The sequence below is a fragment of the Apteryx mantelli genome, chromosome 7, assembly GCF_036417845.1.
Source record: "Apteryx mantelli isolate bAptMan1 chromosome 7, bAptMan1.hap1, whole genome shotgun sequence".
NCBI lineage: Eukaryota > Metazoa > Chordata > Aves > Apterygiformes > Apterygidae > Apteryx > Apteryx mantelli.
This window is the reverse complement of record NC_089984.1, coordinates 41,285,491-41,308,268: the sequence shown is the minus strand read 5'-3', so window position 1 is coordinate 41,308,268 and position 22,778 is coordinate 41,285,491. Positions and strand designations below refer to the sequence as shown.

General features: G+C 55.2%; 1 protein-coding gene across 1 annotated transcript in view; it reads left to right on the top strand.

Moving 5' to 3' along the window:
- The window catches only part of FAM53B (family with sequence similarity 53 member B), a 38,676-nt gene that overhangs the window by 2,292 nt on the left and 13,606 nt on the right, over window positions 1-22,778 (top strand). Inside the window, exons 2-3 of the mRNA XM_067300357.1 lie at window positions 222-273; window positions 7,030-7,808. Of these exons, the coding sequence (XP_067156458.1) occupies window positions 222-273; window positions 7,030-7,808 (831 nt within the window). The remainder of the gene's footprint in view (window positions 1-221; window positions 274-7,029; window positions 7,809-22,778) is intronic.

Genomic DNA, 22,778 nt, shown 5'->3' with positions numbered 1-22,778 from the left:
GCTGCTGCTTCCTGGCCCGGCTGAGGGTTACTGCCAAGCTGCAGCTCCGTGTTTAGTTTCGCCAGTGTTTCGGGTCCCGGGGCCGGGTGTTTTGGGCTGCCCCCAAAGCAGCCCGGGACGCGCTTCCCGCGCTTCCCGCGGGCGCTCCGGCCGGCGCGGGGCGGTTGCTGATGAGCCGGTCCAGTCCGCGAGAAGTGAATAGTTTTTCTGGTTGTTTTCAGCGCGCTCCAAAGATGAGCCAAGGACCTACCCTCTTCTCTTGCGGAATTATGGGTGAGTAACAGCTACTTCTGTCAATATTTACTCCTGTGCTCCGGCCGCCCTCCGCACCGCGCAGGATGATGTGCTGCGCCGGGGCCTCTCTCCAGCAAACGCTCCCCGCAGCGCGATTCCCCGCGCGTCCCCGGCGCGCTCCGCTCCCTGGCGCGCAGCGCCGGCTTCTCCCGCCGGCCCGCAGCTCCGGCCCGGCCGCTGCCGCCTCCTTGCTCGCCCGCGTGCCTCCCGCTCCGCGTCCGCGCGGTCCGCCTGCCGAAGCGGCCCCGCCGGCGGCGGCGGCCCCGAGCCCTGCCGCCGGCACTCGCTCGCGTGCGGGAAGCCGTCGGATGTCGGCTGCCGTGCCCCCACCGCTGCCCTTCCACGTGTGGTTTTCCTGCCCCGCTGCAATTGCCAAGTGAGTTGCTTATCTCCTTTTACTTTTCTTCTTTCTCCCTCCACGCTTTGATATGTCTGCTTATTTTTACAGTAACTCACGCAGCTGAAATTATAAGCATTTTGGGTCGGAGATTATGTTTTTCATGTGTTTGAGTATCCAGCCCAGGACTCCAGCTCCCAAGCGTTTGCACAACGCAAGGAATAAATATTAATGTTATCGCTAAAATATCCCACCACCTAGCCCAGTGTGCCTGGACAAGGCTCAGACAGTAAGGAAAATGCCCTTTTGCCTTCGACGGTACTGTGAACGGTGGTGCACGACGTTTAATACGTCTGAGGTTGGCTGGCTAGCGCGCTTTGTGCTGAAGAACCCCTGGGATCGCGGGGAGGCCGGGCGGTCTCCTGCTCCGCGGGGCAGCGGCTCTCTGCGAGGGCAGGCAGCCCGCGCCTACGCGGTGCGACGGGGTCTCGTGCCGCGGCTCTTCTCATCCGGAGAGCAGCGTGACGTCCCGCCTAGCTTGCGGCCAAGGCCTTAAAGGCGGCCGTAAGGCTTAGCACGGAGAGCGCGGCTGCCCCTCCGTCTCTTGCCAGCGGGCGGGTTTGGAGGGGTCGCCGCAGAAGGTACCGTTCCCAGCGCCGAGCTGTGCGTCGGGGTTCTCAAACCTCCCCCCCCCCCCCAAAAAGGCGTCGGAATGGATTGAAGAGCCCCGGAGCAGAGCGCGGACGGGGCGGCAGCCGGCCTCCCGCGCCGGGCACGGAGCCGGGCGCGCGGCCGTCGAGCCGGGGGCTCGGCTGCCCCGGGGCTGCATCGGGTGGTGCGGTGTTAGATCCGCTTTTCAAGGTGACCTAAATGACCTCTCGACTTTTGGATTCGTAAGAAATACTCTGTCAGTGTGATGATGATAATATTATTACTAAAAAGTTTGTTTTCTTTTTTAATCTTTATATAGCCATAGCTTTGCTGGGAAGGAGATTAAAGATGAAGTGTGTAAAACTATAAATTCAACTATTTCTTTTCTCCTTTCTCCTTGGTGGCCCCTTGAAACACCTGGGAGTACAAGAATTGTCCTATTATAGAATAGATCTTTTTTTCCCCCCTTTTCTTCCCCCGCTGTCTCCATTACATGTCCCCACTGAAAATGTCGGTGGCTGAGCTAGGGGAAGAAGCCAGCATATTAGAAAGTTTGGGTATTGCTTTTGACTTGCTCTGCTGAAATTTTTCCTTCTTTTGGCGGACAGCAGTAGAAAATTTGCAATACTTTAGCAATGAATTGACGGCATCGGCTAACTTTTCTCTAGCGGATGCGTAAGGAGCGCTCAGCATCCAAACGGGTAGGAGCAGACACTGCGCTGGTGCAGCCCCGTCTGAGAAACCCGGCGGATGCCTGGCGACAGCCGCAGTCTCGAGTTCGCTCCGTAAGCGAGAAATTGCCTCTGATCCAAACTGCTGCCAGCCAGCGACTGGGGCCGCTGCAGGGGGATGGTGAGCGTGATTACGCCGGTCTCGGGATGAGATTTTTCCCAGCCAGGAGGTTTTGCAGCTCTTCCTCCCGCAGACGCTCGCCGCTTGCCTGCTAAGTCATGGGCACCGCACCTCCCGCGGCTGCCCTGGGATTTCCTTTCCAGCCAGCTCCGGGGAGGAAGGCTCCGTTTAAATGACTAATGCTGAGCACTTGCAGCTGGAAAAATTGCTCCGAAAGCAGCTCCAACTCCATGTGCGTTGCACACAAGAAGTTTGTGATGGGATAGATCGGTTTTCCTTAAAGGTCATTTTTTTTGGAAAGGCCATCGGCGTGGGCAGTGCTTTCTGCATGTTTAAGCGTGGTCTGTCAACCCATCAAGAGAAAAAGCCGCGTAGAAAGCCCAGACGGCGCTTAGCTCCGCGGAAACGGGGAGACCTCGTTAGAGGAAGACGTTGAAGAACCGTGCCCGTTTTCCCGTAAAGGTGGGGAATTTCCCTCCCGAAGGAAGACTATGGGCGCAGAGAGCACGCAGACCACAAACCCGCGTGTTGCGTTTGCTCTCAAGCGGTGCAGGCTGGGGGGGCTGCTGCTCTCATTTCCCATTGAAGCGTAGCTACAAGCATCATATTTTAATCTTATTTGTGAAATGGGAAGGCAGGAGAGCTGTAAGGCTCTATGTCACTGCCATCAGCTAATTACAACCGTTAAATTTGTTCCACATTTAGAAATCATCTCTTGAACACAAGCAGGGGACAGTGGAAAATGCGGACTGCCTTTTCCCCGGTGCACAGAGATCGGCAGACTAGAATTCAAGTTGAACAACATGTGAAAAAGGGAGTTAGATGTACACATGCATGAAAAGAAATGTTTGGGTTTGGATCCAAACAGAATTTATTTGCCAAAAAGAAGAAAAAATTGATTGAAACCCATAATTACTTTACAAGTTGCTGTAATAAATTATGTATGAATGTAAATTATTTCACAGGAAAAGAACATAGAGGAAACTTGAGCAGAAGGATCATGCATTATGTATAAAAAGGAACTGTAAAAATATTATAGCAGCACATTTGTGTCGTTATAGCTAAAGTTGTGTCAGCATTTTGATTTTTACACCCTTCTTTTCTGTGGTTATGAACGCGGTTGTCGAAACTTGCTCTGTGTCATCAGAGGAGCATGTCCGCGTCGCAGTAATTTGCAAAGCATGTGCCCGTCCCGAAGCTGCGGAGGTGGGAGATCTGCAAACGGCCTCCCGGGCTCCAGATTTTCTTTGGGTTACGGTGACCCCCCATCAGGTTAGTTATTTCTATTTTTCGTCCCTTGGGCGAAGTTTTGCAACCCATCAGTGACTGGGGATTATGCACAGCCTCGGACTCGGACACCCAGTGCATAAGAGGGACCTGCACTATCTGTGTGCGGCTTGTGCAAAATTTGGATCTCAGAATTTGGAAACGGATCGGCGAAGCTCCGAGCGTGGGGCCCATTAGCTGCGGGCAACTGGCCGTGCAAGGGTCTCCAGCTCTTCACGATGCTTTGAGGACAGCACGCACCTCTTCTCTTCGCTTTGAGGATGTAGCTTCTGCTGGTGCGGACGCGGCCTTCAGGCTTCGGCCCCAAATCCCACGGCGCTGGGCTGGAGTGGCAGCCGTGGGAAGGAGCGCTGAGTGTGACCCGGGGGCGAGCGGGAGTCCTGGAGGGGACCTGGACGCCCAGCGCTGCGGGAGCCGGGCTGCGTGCGCGTGGCCCTTCAGAGGGGAGCACCAAGGTGGTCTTCGGTGGTCTCCTCCTCCTCTCCACCGGCTTAGGATAGCTGCACCGCTAGCAGCCGTGCATCCTCCTCCTCGCGGGGACGCCTGGCCGTGCCCAGGACCTGGGGGCCGTGTTCTTCACGCTCAGTGATTTTTAACCCAGAAGACACAGAAGTCTGGCAGTGAGAAACCAGCACGTAACTGCCCGCGTGGAGGAGGCACGGCGGGGCACCGCTGGTGGGGCTGGTCGTTTCGGCTTGGGCGGTAGCTCTCCGACCGGGGCAGAGCATGCAGCGGTGAGAGCTTAAACAGGAAAAGTGGACGTAGTTAAGCGAGACACGTTCACGCTTATCAAAGAATGCCTAGGTTTGGCCTCGAAGGAAACTCAAAAAATAGATAATTGTGCTGAGCGATAGCGTTTTAACGTGCTACCGGCGACCCAAGGGTCGGTTAAGCCGTGTCTGCCTGCAGGCATTTTCTCGCTCGTCTTGCTCTTTTGAAGACCCTGACGACCGAGAAGGACCTCTTTAAGCAAGGGCAAGAGCCCCGCGCCCGGCGTTTCTCCAGCACTTCTACTGCGGGCGTTCTTCCGTCGTTCCCGGCTGGGCCAGCCAGTGGCTCCCGCGACGCGGTTCGCCTTTGAGCCGAGGCGTTCCCATGGCGGATGGTATCCTGGAACCAATTACTGCCTCTGCGTTAACCAAGCTGAGGCTGGTAATTTAAGAATATTAATGCATGCTTAGCTACGGCAGTATTAATGGCTCCGCTGCAATTATTGCTATCAGCGTTCTCAGGATGTGAATCTTAGCCCTAAAAAATTGAACAGGAAGGCAGCCGGTTTTCCTCATGAGCCTTTCCCGAGTCACTTAATTACACCCCCAACCCGCACTGTCCCCGTTTTCAGTTTCTTACTCCGTTCGTTAGGTTCGGGGCGACCGCCGTTTTTGCATCGAGGGCCGTACCTCCGTCCTGCCGAACGACCCGCGTCGCAGGGCGCGCGCTGAACGCAAAGGGAAAAGCGAATAGCCCAAAGGCGCTGCCGAAGGTGACGGCGCGCTCAGGATCGTCCCTGTGCTTTTTCAGGGATTTAGAGCTGTTTGTGCAGAAGGAATGCCGAAAGAGGCAGCTAGCCTATATGCTCCCGTGCGGGCTCACCGAGGCCTTTGGCACAACGCGACGGCGCGGGCCCGGGGGTCGTGGCAGCTTGCCATGAAAAATTAGCTTCTATTTCTGGTTCTTTTGTCTGGTGACCTGACCCGGGAAATCTCGCTGCTGGCACCGCAACAAGGGGGGAAAATCATAAAGATCTAAACATAGATGTGATTGTTCAGCGTGGGTTTCTCACTTTCCGTTGTGTTCGTTAAGACGAGGGCAGCGAGAGTTAAAGCAGAGCGCCGTTAATAACGGCAGAGCCGGGCTCCGCTTGCGGACGGAGCTGGTGCGGGGGCAGCTGTTTGCAGCGAGAAACGGCAAAACCGGCCAAGAGTAGCCGAAGGGGCATCAGCTTACAGAGGCGCAGGTCTGACCTTCTGCCTCGAGCCGAGCGCTCGGCGGTGGCGTGTCTTCCGTACGGCTGCTTCTTCCCTATTTCGCTGGTACCTGCAGCTGCGGGATGACTACACCTCTTAATTCTTCAATCAACCACCTGAGTAAGGAAAAAAAACAACCCTAAAAAATGCTGCGCTGTTTAGATATGATCATGTGAAACTTTGCTACCAAGGCTACAAAGCAGCTACCGGTGCAGCTCCGGCGGGTGGTTGCTTTTTCCCATTGCAGCGGTGGACGGCGCAGCCCGGCCGCGGCTTTCCTGCCGCGCGCTGACGGCGCGTTTGTGCAGAGCCCCGTCGGCCTCCGCCGCCCCGACGAGGGCCGGGCCGTGGCGATGCCCCGCTTGCCGCTTTTGCGGCCGGCGGGACCGCGTGCGACGGGGAGCTCGTGGTGCTCAGCGCGCTCCTGCGACGCGGTTTCCCGCTGCAGCCTGGTTTGGCAGCCGGCGACGTTTCGGCACGGCAGGACCCTCCTGGTGAAGTTAATGCCTGCGTGCCGCCCCTCACAGCCACGCAACGGAGCGCCCTGCCCTGGCTTTTGGGGTGGAAGCTGGAGATTGAGGTGCTTCTCATGAGGTCCTTTGCGCTGGTCGTCTTCATCAGGCTGCGTTCGTTCCCGCAGCCTGCTCTGCCCCTCGGCACGCGCGGACTAGGTGACGCCTCCGAATCCATCCCAGTTCCGCTTTCTGCCATTAAATCAGGTTGCAGGCAGAAGAAATGCATTTATTGTGCGAGCTAATAATGGCGTTTCTTAAAGCACTGCTAGAGGTTCATCGCTGTCTTAGCGCTTACTATATGCACTAACTGCCAAGAGGCACCATATCCCTGGGTCAGTCTGGAAAAGCAGCGCGGAGTCTTACCGGGGATAAGCTTAGCGGAGACAGCTTTACCAACGTCGGCGGAGCCGCGCTGCTTCGGCCCTCAGCGCTGCTGAGAAGAGGGCAGCGCGGCGGGGGCAAGGACGGCTCGCGGCTCCTGCGGGCTCCGATGACCTTGTCCGCCTCTCCGTGCTGCGAGAGGTGCTGGGGTGGGTGCCTGGGGCGCGCTGCCCTTCCCGCTGGGGCCGTCCCCACGGCTCTCGCTGGCCTCCTCCCCGGCGCCCGCTGCCTCCCCTCGCTGCCGAACGCTCCCCAGCGGTGGCAGCGCCCTTCCCCGGGCACGGAGGCAGCCGCGGCCTCTGCGCTTGGGAATAAGCACCCCAGGAGCCGTCTTGCTGTGTGTTCTTCAGTTACAGGTTTTTGGGAAACCTCCTGGGCATCTGTTGACTGTGGAGGCCAGGACTAAACAGATGCATCTGAGGCATGATTTATCGGAGATAAAGTGATGACCGTGTCATTTTATAGCGCTAATTCCCCTTGGCTAGTGTGATTTGGATATGCAAAGGCATATTTTTAATCTGCTTCTAGCAGTTCTGCTTCTGCTGAGATTATCATTTTGCCTCTCTCCATCTATGCTACAGCAACCATTTGGCTGGCAGTTTGGAAAACCATATTCCGAGACTTAATTAATTTGTGCTGGAAAATGTCCCATATGCTAGTCTTTGTTTATGGACATAGAAAACGAATGGTAGAATTAATTAATGCTAATGTGTGTACATGTGTGTTTTTATCATTTCTAAACTAGAAAATGACAGATGGAGAGATCTCAACAGGAAGTGTTCGCTCCAGCTTGAGCAGCCGAGCGCCGACATCTGGGGCTGCCTGGCCGACAAGAGCGAGGAAGACCCTCTCTGGCAAGGGGAGGCCGTGAGCACGGGCTCGGTGACCAACCTGATCAAGGGGCTCAGCCTCAGCGACCGCAACGGCAACCCGTCCGCGCCCCCCAGCAAGCGCCAGTGCAGGTCACTCTCTTTCTCGGACGAAATGTCTAGCTGCAGGACATCGTGGAGACCTCTGGGGTCAAAGGTTTGGACTCCGGTAGAAAAGCGCCGGTGTTACAGCGGAGGAAGCGTGCAGCGCTACTCTAACGGCTCTGCCACCATGCAGAGGAGTTCGAGTTTTAGCCTGCCGTCAAGGTCAAACACGCTGTCCTCCTCCTACGACCATTCCGGATTTAGCAGCAGATTTGGGTGCCAGCCAAGCCAAGGGATGAGGAAGTCGGCTACCTACGGACACGGGGGCGACATCTGGGGCCGCGACCGTGGCTCCGGAGAGGGCGGCAGAGTCGACATGCAGCGGTCCCTCTCCTGCTCCCACGATCCCTTCTCCTCTTCGGAGTACTGCCCGCCCTCGGCAAGCAGCACGCCTGCCTCCACGCCAGAGCTGGCGAGACGCTCCCACGGGCTCTCCCGAAGCCGGTCGCAGCCGTGTGTCCTTAACGACAAAAAGGTGGGAGTCAAGCGGCGGAGGCCTGAGGAGGTTCAGGAGCAAAGGCCTTCACTGGACCTCGCCAAGATGACCCAGGTAAGAGCTAAGGTTGTCGCTCGTGCAAACACGGGCACCTCAGACCTTGACCCAACACGTATTTGCAGGTAGGCAAAACGTAGCCCTCATGAACTACCATAATTCAAAAAAAACAGAAGTCTGACTTTTGATGGTTTCCATTTAGGCCAAAATCCTGCTTCATCTGTCTGAGGTGCATCTATTTTATGCAAAGAAAAACAATTGTTATGGGGAAAGATGCTCCTTTTATCAAAGCAGAAAACCAATTTTCCTCCAGATGGGTTTGCAGCTATGGTCTTTAATAAATTCCTCCATTTCTTTTCTGCACTAATTTTTGCACACTGTGTCCACCATGCCATTGTTTCCTCCTGGTATGTATTTTGAGCAGAAATATTTTAAAGGCCACATTTAGAGTTCAGGAGAGAGAGGCCCTGAGCCTGCCTCGCCGAAGCGAAGACAGCAGCCCCAGGTATCTTGCTGTCGCTCTGCCAGCAGCTTGGTTCTTACTGCGCTGGGCTTTTCTTGCTCTTAGCCTCTGTAATTTTCCACTCTGGAGATGTTATCACGTTTCATTTTCAGTTGCAAACACAGAGCAAACCCTCCCTCTTCAATCTATCATCTGCAGTGCAAATCCAGATAACAGATCTGAAGTGAGAATCTGAGAGGATTTAGCTCTACAGTCCTCTTCCTGCGAGACCAGATTATTGGACTTTAAAAACGAGCGAGCGAGAGCCAGGACGAAAGGCTGCATCAAAGGACAGTGCAAGAAGCATTGTCATGCTGCACTCGTAAAATTTTTCTCCAGCCACAGTTTTATGATTCAATATTTCCCACGTCAATAATTTACAATCATGAACTCAATGACAACACCAGCTTTGTGCGGTACAGAGATAAATTTGGGTCTAAAGATCCCGTGGCTCCAGTTGCAAGAGCAGGGTATTAACCCCGCTCTCCTGGCCTAAATCCAGTTTGGGTTATTACATTCAGTCTGCCAGAAAATCTCCCCTGAAGCTTCATTTTCGTGCGGTCGTCGTCTTCACTGTCCGTTGCGTGGTGCTGCTGTTGAGCAGCTGCTGCGTTTCATCCCGGGGTGACCGTTTCGGGAGCGTTTGAAGTGATTTTCTTTGTGCACTTTGTACGGCCACTTAGTGCGCTGGCAAAGTCTGTCGGGGTTCGCCGGATGAAAGGTGTTCCAGTAAGCTCAGGTTTGCTGTTCGTAATAAAACTACTGACAACACTTAATCAGGTGAGGCTGAAAACCAGAGCCTTGGATTTGCTCTCCTTGCCTTTCCCGAATGCGATGACATCTGATGCTATAAATTCAGTTTTTCCCTCTCACAAGAATGTGATATTTTATGACATTTTATGCTTGGCAGCTCAATGGGTGTTTGAATGAGTTCATTTGTGTTGGAGGAAGTGATTAGTTTTTCCTCCTCCAGAGGAGTTTAAAAGATAAAAAGGGTCAGAAAACTACATATTTGGGTGACTGCAGGGGAAAAAGACAGGGCATTGCAGTCGTCTTTTGATGAGGCATGCCAGTAACATTTAATACGCTAAGCTTATTTTATTAGCTAATAAGCTGGATAGGCAGTAAAAACAACTTACATGTGTTATTACGTTTTACTAGCCACAAGCTGGAATAACACAGTTGGCATCACTGAAAGTCTTTTCATTTCCTCGCGTTGGTGGAAACTTTTTAAAAATACACGGCGGCGCTGGTTTGCGCCCGCGGACGCGGACCGCGTGGTTGGCTCCGGGCGGCTCTCCTGCCCCAGGAGCGAGGAGCGAGGAGCGGCGCTGCCGGGGGCTGCCGTGCCGCGGCGCGTCTCGGCGGGCTAGGAATTCCCATCGCACGGCCGGGCCCCGGGCAGCGTGGCCGGGGCTCCCCGCCGGCGCGGCCCCCGTGCGCGATCTTGCCGTCGGCGGGGAGCCGACTAAGGAGATTAGGAGGAAGGCTGCCGCGCGCAGCTTTGTGCGGCCAACCCCAGCGCCATAGCGCGGCACCCAGAGCCCGGCTGCGCGTGCCGGGGGGAGCTCGGCTCGGTTACCCGGCGGGGGTTTGCTTGCCCTGACCGGTGGTTTGATCTGCAAGGTTGAACATGCCCAGAGCATCCGACTGTCCAAGCAGCTCAGCCCCTCCAAGAGTTGCTGAAGGCCTTCGTCGGGCATCAGCAGGAAGGTGCTCCAGACCTTCCAGGATTAGACCAAAATGTCGAATCCCTTGCAAGGCCTCTGGATGATGGATTACTCCATGTGTGCCCCAGCTGCATCTGCTCGAATACTTACTGGTGGACAAAGGGGAAAGATAAAAGGAACCGGCCTGTTTTTATCCCCGTAGCTGTTTGGAGAGCCTGCACGACGGCCACCGTCGTGGAGTGGGGCTTGTGCCCTTGTGAGGGGAGCAAAAAATGGGCTCTGCAAATCCTGGGGGACAACAAGCTGCAGGACTGGAAGCTGCTAGGAAAAGCAAACAACAAGGAGCACGACCCGCTTCTAAAACACAGGACTAATTGCGTTTCCAGCCCTTGGAAATCCCAGGATCTGTGAGGGCCATGCTTGCCTAAAAACTCTGAAAGGCAGCTTCAAGAGACGAAAATGCTGTTTAAAGAAACCATTACGACTCCTGTTGCAGTTTTCCTGGGTGTGAGAGCTTTGGGCTGTTGTTGTTTGTACAGATTGGAAGAGAAAACCTCGTAGCTCTCGTTTGGACCCGGGAAGGAGCGAGCGCGGTGGGAAGCGGAGGTGTGCAGCAGCTGGGACCCTGCGGAGGAGGGGAGCTGGTAAAACTGAATTTCTGCCCGGCTTGGAACGAACAGCGAAGCTCCCTTTGCCTGCAGCGGGCGAGCTTCACTTCTGGTGTGCGTGGCGGAAACAGCAGCGACAGGTTCGTAACGCACAGGGTACGAGTGCATCCCGCGGTTCCGGCTGTGCCGGTGCGAATGTGGGATTCATTGCCGTCGTCCCAGGAGGGGAACCCCACAACAAGTAAAATCCGCCCAAAATTGTTTCCGTTTGTAGCTTCTGAATCAGCAGACTTGCTCTTGCAGGTGCAAGGTTCATATAGGACAGCAGTTCAGGTGTTGCATATGGCGTGGTGCGCATGGCTATGTTTTGCTAGGGGCTTCAACGCCGCGCCACCAAGACTTCAGAGAGTAAAGTAGAAGCCCCAGTAAGAGGTGGAGATGCCTGCAGACCTCTCGCAGTGGTGCCTGCACGGGTGCGGATGAGGTGAAAGGTGGAGATGCCTGCAGACCTCTCGCAGTGATGCCTGCACGGGTGCGGATGAGGTGAAAGGTGGAGATGCCTGCAGACCTCTCGCAGTGGTGCCTGCACGGGTGCAGGTGAGGTGAAAGGTGGAGATGCCTGCAGACCTCTCGCAGTGATGCCTGCACGGGTGCAGGTGAGGTGAAAGGTGGAGATGCCTGCAGACCTCTCGCAGTGATGCCTGCACAGGTGCGGGTGAGGTGAAAGGTGGAGATGCCTGCAGACCTCTCGCAGTGGTGCCTGCACGGGTGCGGGTGAGGTGAAAGGTGGAGATGCCTGCAGACCTCTCGCAGTGATGCCTGCACGGGTGCGGATGAGGTGAAAGGTGGAGATGCCTGCAGACCTCTCGCAGTGGTGCCTGCACGGGTGCAGGTGAGGTGAAAGGTGGAGATGCCTGCAGACCTCTCGCAGTGATGCCTGCACGGGTGCAGGTGAGGTGAAAGGTGGAGATGCCTGCAGACCTCTCGCAGTGGTGCCTGCACGGGTGCGGGTGAGGTGAAAGGTGGAGATGCCTGCAGACCTCTCGCAGTGGTGCCTGCACGGGTGCGGGTGAGGTGAAAGGTGGAGATGCCTGCAGACCTCTCGCAGTGGTGCCTGCACGGGTGCGGGTGAGGTGAAAGGTGGAGATGCCTGCAGACCTCTCGCAGTGGTGCCTGCACGGGTGCGGGTGAGGTGAAAGGTGGAGATGCCTGCAGACCTCGCAGTGGTGCCTGCACGGGTGCGGGTGAGGTGAAAGGTGGAGATGCCTGCAGACCTCTCGCAGTGGTGCCTGCACGGGTGCAGGTGAGGTGAAAGGTGGAGATGCCTGCAGACCTCTCGCAGTGGTGCCTGCACGGGTGCGGGTGAGGTGAAAGGTGGAGATGCCTGCAGACCTCTCGCAGTGATGCCTGCACGGGTGCGGGTGAGGTGAAAGGTGGAGATGCCTGCAGACCTCTCGCAGTGGTGCCTGCACGGGTGCAGGTGAGGTGAAAGGTGGAGATGCCTGCAGACCTCTCGCAGTGGTGCCTGCACGGGTGCGGGTGAGGTGAAAGGTGGAGATGCCTGCAGACCTCTCGCAGTGATGCCTGCACGGGTGCAGGTGAGGTGAAAGGTGGAGATGCCTGCAGACCTCTCGCAGTGGTGCCTGCATGGGTGCGGGTGAGGTGAAAGGTGGAGATGCCTGCAGACCTCTCGCAGTGGTGCCTGCACGGGCGCGGGTGAGGTGAAAGGTGGAGATGCCTGCAGACCTCTCGCAGTGATGCCTGCACGGGCGCGGGTGAGGTGAAAGGTGGAGATGCCTGCAGACCTCTCGCAGTGATGCCTGCACGGGTGCGGATGAGGTGAAAGGTGGAGATGCCTGCAGACCTCTCGCAGTGGTGCCTGCACGGGTGCAGGTGAGGTGAAAGGTGGAGATGCCTGCAGACCTCTCGCAGTGATGCCTGCACGGGTGCAGGTGAGGTGAAAGGTGGAGATGCCTGCAGACCTCTCGCAGTGATGCCTGCACAGGTGCGGGTGAGGTGAAAGGTGGAGATGCCTGCAGACCTCTCGCAGTGATGCCTGCACGGGTGCGGGTGAGGTGAAAGGTGGAGATGCCTGCAGACCTCTCGCAGTGATGCCTGCACGGGTGCAGGTGAGGTGAAAGGTGGAGATGCCTGCAGACCTCTCGCAGTGATGCCTGCACGGGTGCGGGTGAGGTGAAAGGTGGAGATGCCTGCAGACCTCTCGCAGTGGTGCCTGCACGGGTGCGGGTGAGGTGAAAGGTGGAGATGCCTGCAGACCTCTCGCAGTGATGCCTGCACGGGTGCGGATGAGGTGAAAGGTGGAGATGCCTGCAGACCTCTCGCAGTGATGCCTGCACGGGTGCAGGTGAGGTGAAAGGTGGAGATGCCTGCAGACCTCTCGCAGTGATGCCTGCACAGGTGCGGGTGAGGTGAAAGGTGGAGATGCCTGCAGACCTCTCGCAGTGGTGCCTGCACGGGTGCAGGTGAGGTGAAAGGTGGAGATGCCTGCAGACCTCTCGCAGTGATGCCTGCACGGGTGCGGGTGAGGTGAAAGGTGGAGATGCCTGCAGACCTCTCGCAGTGATGCCTGCACGGGTGCAGGTGAGGTGAAAGGTGGAGATGCCTGCAGACCTCTCGCAGTGGTGCCTGCACGGGTGCAGGTGAGGTGAAAGGTGGAGATGCCTGCAGACCTCTCGCAGTGATGCCTGCACGGGTGCAGGTGAGGTGAAAGGTGGAGATGCCTGCAGACCTCTCGCAGTGATGCCTGCACGGGTGCGGATGAGGTGAAAGGTGGAGATGCCTGCAGACCTCTCGCAGTGGTGCCTGCACGGGTGCGGGTGAGGTGAAAGGTGGAGATGCCTGCAGACCTCTCGCAGTGATGCCTGCACGGGTGCAGGTGAGGTGAAAGGTGGAGATGCCTGCAGACCTCTCGCAGTGGTGCCTGCACGGGTGCAGGTGAGGTGAAAGGTGGAGATGCCTGCAGACCTCTCGCAGTGATGCCTGCACGGGTGCGGATGAGGTGAAAGGTGGAGATGCCTGCAGACCTCGCAGTGATGCCTGCACGGGTGCAGGTGAGGTGAAAGGTGGAGATGCCTGCAGACCTCTCGCAGTGATGCCTGCACGGGTGCGGGTGAGGTGAAAGGTGGAGATGCCTGCAGACCTCTCGCAGTGGTGCCTGCACGGGTGCGGATGAGGTGAAAGGTGGAGATGCCTGCAGACCTCTCGCAGTGATGCCTGCACGGGTGCAGGTGAGGTGAAAGGTGGAGATGCCTGCAGACCTCTCGCAGTGGTGCCTGCACGGGTGCAGGTGAGGTGAAAGGTGGAGATGCCTGCAGACCTCTCGCAGTGATGCCTGCACAGGTGCGGGTGAGGTGAAAGGTGGAGATGCCTGCAGACCTCTCGCAGTGATGCCTGCACGGGTGCGGGTGAGGTGAAAGGTGGAGATGCCTGCAGACCTCTCGCAGTGATGCCTGCACGGGTGCGGGTGAGGTGAAAGGTGGAGATGCCTGCAGACCTCTCGCAATGGTGCCTGCACGGGTGCGGGTGAGGTGAAAGGTGGAGATGCCTGCAGACCTCTCGCAGTGGTGCCTGCACGGGTGCGGGTGAGGTGAAAGGTGGAGATGCCTGCAGACCTCTCGCAGTGGTGCCTGCACGGGTGCAGGTGAGGCAACCTAGGAGAGCCACTCTCCAGCGCTAGCCCGAGCCATCGCTGCCCTGGGGCTGTTTGCTAGAAGGGGTCGTGGGGCTGCTGGGGAGCCGTGGGGAGCAAAACACCTCCAAGAACACCCTTCTTCCCCAGAAAGGAAGGAAAGGAAGAAACGCTGCCCTGGCCCTGAAGTGCTTCCAGACTCCGCACGTGTGTGGGAAGAACCTGGATCCACGCTCCTTTAGTTGCTTAAAACCTCCAGCAAATTTAGCGCTCAGTTTCGGCAGCAGAGGAACTGCAAGTGCTTTTCTTGCGGCTGCAGCAGCGGCAGCCGCTCAGCGGAGTTTTCCTTCCTCACGTGGTGTTTCTAGCTGCGCCCTAACCCCTGACGTCGTGCGGTCTGGGACCCCTGAGGGTGCAGGCACGCCGCACCGAGCCCCGTTTATCGTGAGAAAAGGATCTGGCGGTGTGGCAAAGGGTGTGGGGCTGACGGCAGCCCCGAGGAGCACGGGGCGCAGGGTCCAGCAGGACTGCACTCCTTCCGAGGACAGCGGGGGGAGGAGCGGTGGGAAAGCATTCGGACTGGTGTTCCATGGCAGTTGTATCCCAACTCTTAATGCTGGATGTAGCACTTCATCGTCTCTGGGCTTTAAATCGCTCTCAGGTGGCTAATCAGAATGTCGCCGTCCAAGCAGCCCGAGCACTGCGATCCCCTGTCCTTGCAAAGCCTCCGAGCACCTGATGTGAACGGTGGCATCCAGAGCCGGGCTGCAGGGAGGGGGTGTTAGTGTCACCCTCCAGGTCCCTTCCCCGGGTCGGCTGTGCCCATGCGCCCATCTCTTCCAACTAACGTTAACAAGAGGGAGATCCTCGGTATTGCTCTGATGGAAACGCGTTTAGTTTGCTCGCTGGAGGTGAGCAGAAGCAGGAAGGGCACTGACGCGGGCTGGACGGGTTTCCTTTGGGGCGGACGATGCTCCGAGGGAGCGCTGGGTTTGGTTGCTCGGGTGGCCGCATGGCGGGTCTGCTCCTCCAGCATGCACATGTTAGGAGTGCCCCTTTCTTCATTTCAGGCGCTTGGAGAACAGCAGTTCCCAAAGAACATCTCCTCACCCACTCTAAACATCACTTTGAACACGGCTCAGGCAAAATCGTTTCTGCCCCTTTTCTACTGAGTCGGAAACTGAGGGCCGTACGTATCACAGCACGCTGCAAACACGTCGTAGACTTACAGGCTTAATTTAACTGTGCTGCAAGCGTTATTACTTATCTTGTGCCAGAAGCTGAACAATTCTACTTTGAATGTAGGTGGAAGAGTACCCTTAGGCACTTTAAAAAAAGGGAAAAAATAATTGAATGCAAGATGAACCTTCAGCACAGTAATAGCCAGATTAATACCCACAAGAGTTATGAGCTGCTGTTAGTGACACGTTGAAGGTGCTGGCTTGGCTTTGTAGAGGAGAAGTGGTGCTAAAGGTTCAAAAGAGATGGTAAATGATCTAGCATATCTCGCAGCTGGGTACTCAGTGTCTGTCTGTGGATTTTGAATCGTGCTCTCTCTCCTCAGCCCTGGAATACCAGCTGCTCCCTGCTGGAGTCGGAAGAGCTCCCCGCGCGTTAAGGCATAGTTAGAGTACTAAGGCAATGCGCCTGACTGGCCTTTTGTGCTGCCCGTGACGTGTGTGCTGCTAGTGCTGGAGCCTCCTTCCAGGGCGGGATGGGGCTCGTTTCAGCTCACTTTTGCAGTCTAAGGTAGTAGTCGAGGCTCCTTCTACAGCCGGGGGAGCGTATCCTCTTTTCCTCGGGATGGGATGAATTGCTCTCTGGAAGCATCTCTCTGCTCCTCGACTAAGTCAGGGGACCTGGCTCAGACTAGGTGCCTAACTTTCAAATGACTGAAATGAAATGACTCCTACCTCAGATGACTGATCAAACTGTTCCTGCTGTGCACACAGTGGCCGTGTAGATGTGCAGGAACCCATTTTCTACAGAAGCTTCGTATTACACAGGAAAACTCTACTCCTTCTGGAGGCGTTTAGGAAATGCAATCTGGAACGAAACACGGAGCCTCAAGAGCAGATGGTTTTTGGCAACACCCATGAGTTATCTGGACACAGTCTCATTCTTGGGGGTCTCCGGCCGTTGCCACCACTGGAAAATAGTGCTGAGCCTCCACCCAGCTCTGTGCTGCGAACGGTGGTTAAAACTTTCCAGGTGCAATATCTGTACGCCGGCCCCACTCCTCTATCCTGCATAACACACTGGAGGCAAGGAAGCCCGTGCACTTCTGGGTGTGCACGTGAAGCTAAGAGGAACGGAGAGGCACGTTTCACTCTGGGCTGGGAACACGGGTTTTGCTCAGTGCTGACGAGCTTTACCGCGCCGCAGCAGGGCCGTGCTGTTCGGGAGTGCGGATTTTGCAGAGCGGAGGCTAGTCCACCTGGGAGCTGGCTGTTCCGGTTGTGCGGGCGCCGCTGCGAGAGCGCCGCGGAGGCTCTTCGAGTGACTGCTAGCGAGCACATCTTATAATTGCAGGGACAGCAGAGGCCAGCTCGGCCGGCTCACTGCGTCCCGTGCAGGGGAGATACCAGAGGGCACAAGTATAGAAAGATATTGATAAAAGAAGGTAAATGGGAAACGGTGCAATTCAAGGCAGACATGCACAGAGCAAAAGCGTGCTCTGCACACGCGCTAGGAGCGCAGGAATGGGACGCGCGGGCTCCCTAAGTCCTGCTTCATGTCCTTGTTAATGTGCTCCTAGAGCCCGTCGCGAGAGGAAGGGAGAAGGTATTTGAAAAGGTTTCCTGTACTTTGTACTGAAAGCGTCGCGGCTTAATCATCAACGAGCGGTGGGCTGGTACCAAGCGCGTGAAACGTGCCTGGCAGGGAGCGCGGGCACCGGCGGCAGCGAGCTGTGATTGCCCACCTCGGAGAGACGCTTGCACGCGCTGCTTTCTCCCTGGCTTTCTGCGTGGCTCCCGGTGGGGAGGATCCGTTTGGCTTCCTCAGGGAGCATGAAAGCCTCGGAGCCGGGCTGGAAACCTCCCCGGGTCAGGGGGAGATTTGTCAGCGGCTCCCACAGACGTGGGATTCGGGCCTCAGCGCCCGAGGCTGGGCAGCAGGAGCTGCGCTTGCTCTGCTCCTGGAAGCGGTTGGGTTCCTGCCAAAAGCAGTAGGTTCAGCCCCAGTGCCGTGTGCGAGGTCGTTCGATAACGGTGCAGTTAGCGTGGGGGCACCGAGGGAGATGGTTTGCGCTCAGGATGGGCTCCTCCGTAGCTCTCACTTTACTTTTCTGTCCGTTTTCCTGTTTGGAGAAGGCACTGCCTGCCAAACCACTGAGAGCTCTTGCAAGGTCGTGCTCATGCAGGTGTTTGAAGGTTTTATAGATGTTAAATATCGCTTCTGATACTGAAACAATGACTGTTTTTGTCCTTTGCTACCTGTTTTGGAGGCCAGCACTAGCTACTGAAAGGTGTATTCTTTCAGTCTCGCTTCGTGGCTCTGCAAACTGTTTCTAGTCTAGGGGGGTAAGCCCACTCACAAGAGCCTCGGTGTATCTTCATGTCTTCCCTGCTGACCCAAGCCCTAACCATTTGCAATCCGTTTTCCGAACCCGCTCACTAGGTTAATCAGAAGCAAGCTTCATGCTAAGGGAATACACAGCAGTCAGTGGAAACGGCAGCAAAAGCAAAACAATAAAAGGAAACGGGCTGAGCAGAGGGGAGAGCGTGGGCTATCACAAATGGTCGTGGTTACGAAATAGTCAAGACGCTAAAAACAGCAGCGCGTCACCGCAGCAGATGTATTTGGTAATCGAATTTCAACAGAAGGGATGCTGATTGTGCAGCCTTAGCTGTTTGGCAAGAAAGAGGAGATGTGACCTGCCGTGGTGCGAGTGCGATCATCGCCCAGCGAGAATGAGAGCGACAACTCGCTTCCCACAGGAAAAACATTGGGAAGCGTCTGAAATGGGGTCAGCCCTTAGACAAGTGAAAGTCCAGATGTTCAAAGGTAAGTTGAAAAGCTCCTGCTTCAGCTCCACTTGCTCCACCTCTGGTGTGGCAACCTGTGTGCTTGGGCACGAACCATGGCTAGCTGCCACCTGCAACGGGGCTTGGAGCTCTGTGTCCTGCCCAAGAGCGTGGTCTTGGTGGGCCTGCTGGGCCAGCGAGCGGAGAACTGGCTCCCGTTTCAGAGCAGCCACTGACCTCTTCTCTGCCAATGCAACGCGAGGTGGTCGCCCTTCATCTCTGGTCCTGTGGGACAGTGCAGAGTGCAGCACCCTATTTGCTCCGTTAGGGCACGTCGAAGAGGACACTGTCCTCCTCCCAGACTCTCCCACACTGAACTGACAGGCACAGCCATATCGACCCAGTCCAGCCTTTGGGACAGGGAGGATGTTACAGGCTACAGACTGGACTCCGTGGACCGGACAGATGGTCTGGACTGATTGTGATCAGATTTTGCACAAATTTGAAAGGCTGTGCAAGGGATAGCGAAGGAGTGGCGCGCCCAAGCCCTGGTTTCCACCTTCCAGGAGGAAAAGGCCTGGTGGATTCTCACACAGCTGCAGTGGTGTGCGTGGAGCACCACCATAAGCTCTGCTGAAGTTAAGGCCCTTTTGATTGTCCCGCCCTGCACTGATTAGATACTGCATTTCTGTTCCTACTCTGCAGTTTTTGAATTATTATTGTTTGTGTCTCCTAATTTGCTTTTGGTTTCGCCTTAAGCATCTCTTGACCCTGCTTTGTATGGTTAGAGCTGAACGTTCCCAAAGGACAGCTTTACAAGAAGTCACCACGCTTCTGCGGTTCTTAGGTACATCCATAACACATCCATTAATATGGGACTTTCATTTCTTTCTCTTCCACTCCAGACTGGGCATTTCTTAAGTATCGTTTGAATTCTGAGAACAGAGTATTACTTCTAAAGATTAGGTGTCCAGCAGTTAGCAGTAGTTTATTTTTCTAGCTTCAAAGCACTGTGATAAGGAGCAAAGAGTGAGTTGTAAGGAGGAAGAAGCCCTGCCAGTCTCCGTGGTGCCATTTCTGCCAGGGTGCCCGACAGATGCAAGGGGTGGCAAAGGGTGCGATCCCGGACTCTCTCTTCGGTCACTGCTTCTGGCATTGCGTCACCAGCAAAGCGAGGGATGGCAGGCACAAGATGTGGAGAAAATGGGGCTTTGAGGCTTGAAGCGAAGCTCTGAACCATCAGTTGGTGCGCTGGTTTGGGTAGAGTGTTTGCCAACATCACCCTCCCTCCGACGCGGCCTGACGCCTCCAGTGAGGCTCTCGGAGGACATGGACAGAGATCTTCAGCTCACGTTAGGAGCTGGCGCCGTGCTCTGGTGGGTCGCTGCGGGCAGTGCGCTGCCTTGCCCTCGGAGCAACAAAACCTGGAAGCGCGTGGGGCAGCCCCTCCTTGGAGGAGAGGGAAGCAGCGCTCCCCCAGCACGGCTCTGTCCGAGGGCAGGACACGCAGCAAAGAAGAAAACAGCCCTTCTCTCTCGGGCTTTGGAAACAATCCTTATTATCCTCAGAGGATACTGTAGGAAGTTTCAGGGAAAAGAAACCTTTTCCGTCATGTCAGAGCAAGGATGAAAGTTCATCAGCTGGAAAACAAAGCCGCGGAGGGCTTGTCCTGGGAGATCCCGGATGAGTCAGTCGGAGCTTCCCTTTCCCCTCCAGCCGACGGAGAGCCCAGGCACACATTTATAATTTGGAGGGCCTTTTCAGCTCTGACGCAGGCAAGTGACCCAAGAATGACAAAAATCTAATCCCTCATATGTCCAAAACTGCTCAGTCCCTGGTCCTTGAAGACTAGCTGCTTAAAGGAATAGTTATGTTTTCTCTGGCTACGGTCCTCCACCTCAAAAAATCCCCCAAACCAGAAAGCGACCTCTGAGTAATCGGTGTTACTCAGCTACCCCACAGCACTAGATTGGACAAAAATAATTTTTATGTTGGTTGATGCTAAATAAAACGAGGCGGGGTCAGGATTCTAAGTATTTTCCCTTATTTTCATGCCTTTTTATAAGTACTGGTAGTGCTAAGGCAGGGGCTGCAGTGAAGGGGATGAGAAGTGAGGCTTCCGTGCAGGCAGTGCACGTTTCTGTGCCGTTCCCAGCCTGGGCTCGGGTTTGCGAGGCAGAGGGGCTGCCTGCGACCCTGCGGTCGGCTCGTGCTGCCGGCCCCTGCTGCGGTGCGCCGGACTCCGAGCCGCTGGATGTCCTCCCGTGGATATTGTCTTCTTGCTGCGCTCATCGCCGAGCTCTCCACCCGCAACTGGGCATGCTCTTCTACTTCACTCATTGCTTTTTTCCAAGCTTTCCCTATTTTTCCTCCACGCAGTTACTTGGTAAATCTGCCACAAAACTTGCTCAGAAGGGCCCGATTCTGCCCACACTGACGTTCTTCCTACGTGGTGCTACCTGGACTGTTTGGTAGCACTGAAATCAGTGAACACCCCTCCTCGCTGACGTTTTCCTAACTCAGCTCTGGCTGCTGATCAGTCCTCAGGCCAAGCTCTGCGGCCAGGGACCGCGTGTTCTCCAGAGCCTAGAGAGTGTCTATCTCATCGTGGTTGCTAGCATAAACAAATAATACTGCAGTCACCAAGTAACTTCCCAACCACAATCTTGCATGGAGCGAGCCCAGAGGAAGTCTCCAGTGAAGTGTCTCCAGGTTTCCAGAGCTGAAACTGAGCCAAGTTTGGGCGTCCACCAGCAGCAGAGCGGGCATAGGTAGGTCCCGCGCAAAATCCTACCACGGGATTGTGCGGCTGGAGGGCAGGATTGTAGCTCTGCGTGAATTATATAAGCAGAGTGAGAAACAGCAAAGCTGACATCCATGCATGGGCCAGAGTTTTATTGTTTTTTCAGCTCAGTTATGGAAAGTAGCCCTGGCAGGCTTCATGCTAACGCACAGGGTGTCTCTGTGGGAGGACTGGCACGGAGGATGGAGCAAGATTAGGCAAGTTGTGGAGAGCATTCTTGCCTTTGGTGGAGTTATTTTCATGGGTGTAGGGCACTGCAATTCAGTAGGCGAGCAGAGCAGAGCCCTCAAAGTGAAGGAAACGCAATAAAAATGGACTAACTCCTCTTGGACAGTAGGAGACAGCGAGTATGTCTGCACAAGAGAAGTCCGCAGATTTGGTTATTCCCTTCGGCTGCTTTTAATGACTCTCTAGGAATGAGACTGGAAAGTTAGGTGATTTCAGATGAAAGCCTGAAATAAAGGCAAGGTGTCTGTGTTACTGCATGTTTCCTCTCATCTAGCCACTGATTTATATAAATGTATAAATGGCTTATGTGCAATGATATTTGAGATTCATAGGAGAGAAAGCTAAAAGAAGTTGACTGAAAAATGAACAAAATGCTACCAGCGGTGCTCTGGTCGCAGGAAGAGGGCTGGCTGGTTGCAGCCGTGTCTGCTGCAACAGGCACACACAAGTTTGCCACTTAAAACAAGGCAGAAAGATCCCCCAGCAACCAGGCAAGCGAACAAAAAATCCCACGCTCTCCTCCTTACGGACTTCTGCCCAGAGGTCTGAACGTTGCTAGTTACTGTAACTTTGTTAATAAATATCAACCTTCTGTGCGTTTTAATTTTGGGGGGAAAAACAGGCAGCAAAGCATTGTTTGTGGAAATGGCATAACCTAAGAGCAGTTCTAGGAATCAAATGGTTTCTTCACGCCGTTAGCGGTATTCAGGGCAGGCAGGAGGTGTTCGGGCAGAAAGGGTGCGAGCTGCTCCTGGAAGCAATTACACGGCCGTGTAACTGGGCTAATTAAGAAAGGGACCTGAGCGTTCAAGCTCTTTGGGGAGGGAAGAGGAGCCAAAATACTTGGGAAAACTTTTCCTTTAATTCTTCAAAATACTAGTTGCATGTTTTTGTCTCTTCTTTCTGCGGTTCTCTTAGCTTAGACAGGGGAGGTGGACCCACATCACCCTCTGCTTCTCATTTACTCGTGCAGCACCAAATTAGCCAGGCTTCAACTTAGGGCACAAATCAAACTACGAAAACTATTCTCATTGAAATAATAATAGCTTTGAAAGTCACAACAATGCAAAAATCCTTCTATTCTTTTTAAGCGCATACCAAAACTACATTTTGTTCCTCTTGGTTTTAGAATTAGTTTTCAGTCTCTGGGGAGGCTGGGTAAAAACCCAACCGAAAATACTGAGATGAGTGGATGACAGCATTGTGTCATTTAGGTATCGAAAGGCAACCTCAGTTTTTGGAGTCAGATGAAAAGTAAAAATGGCAGTTTCTATTCTTTACTCCGTACCACAAAAAAGGAAAGTTTGGTTACGCAGAAGAATTTGCCTGGGATTTCTCGTGGCGCTCCTAGCGAGCGGCGAGGCCGGCCGCCCGGCACCTTCGGGTCTCCCGCGCCACTGCCGGCCAGCTGCCTGGGGACTTGGAGGTGATGGCTCCTCATGGAAGCGCTGGAGGAGGACGCGTGCTGTAAAGGGGCTTTCATGGACGTGTGAGTTGAGTCCAGCGTGGTGGACCTCTGCTAGACCCCCAAATTAGGATAGTCTGATGAAATTGTAGCAAGCCAGGAATACACGACACAAGCTTGCGGAGTTCAAAGGA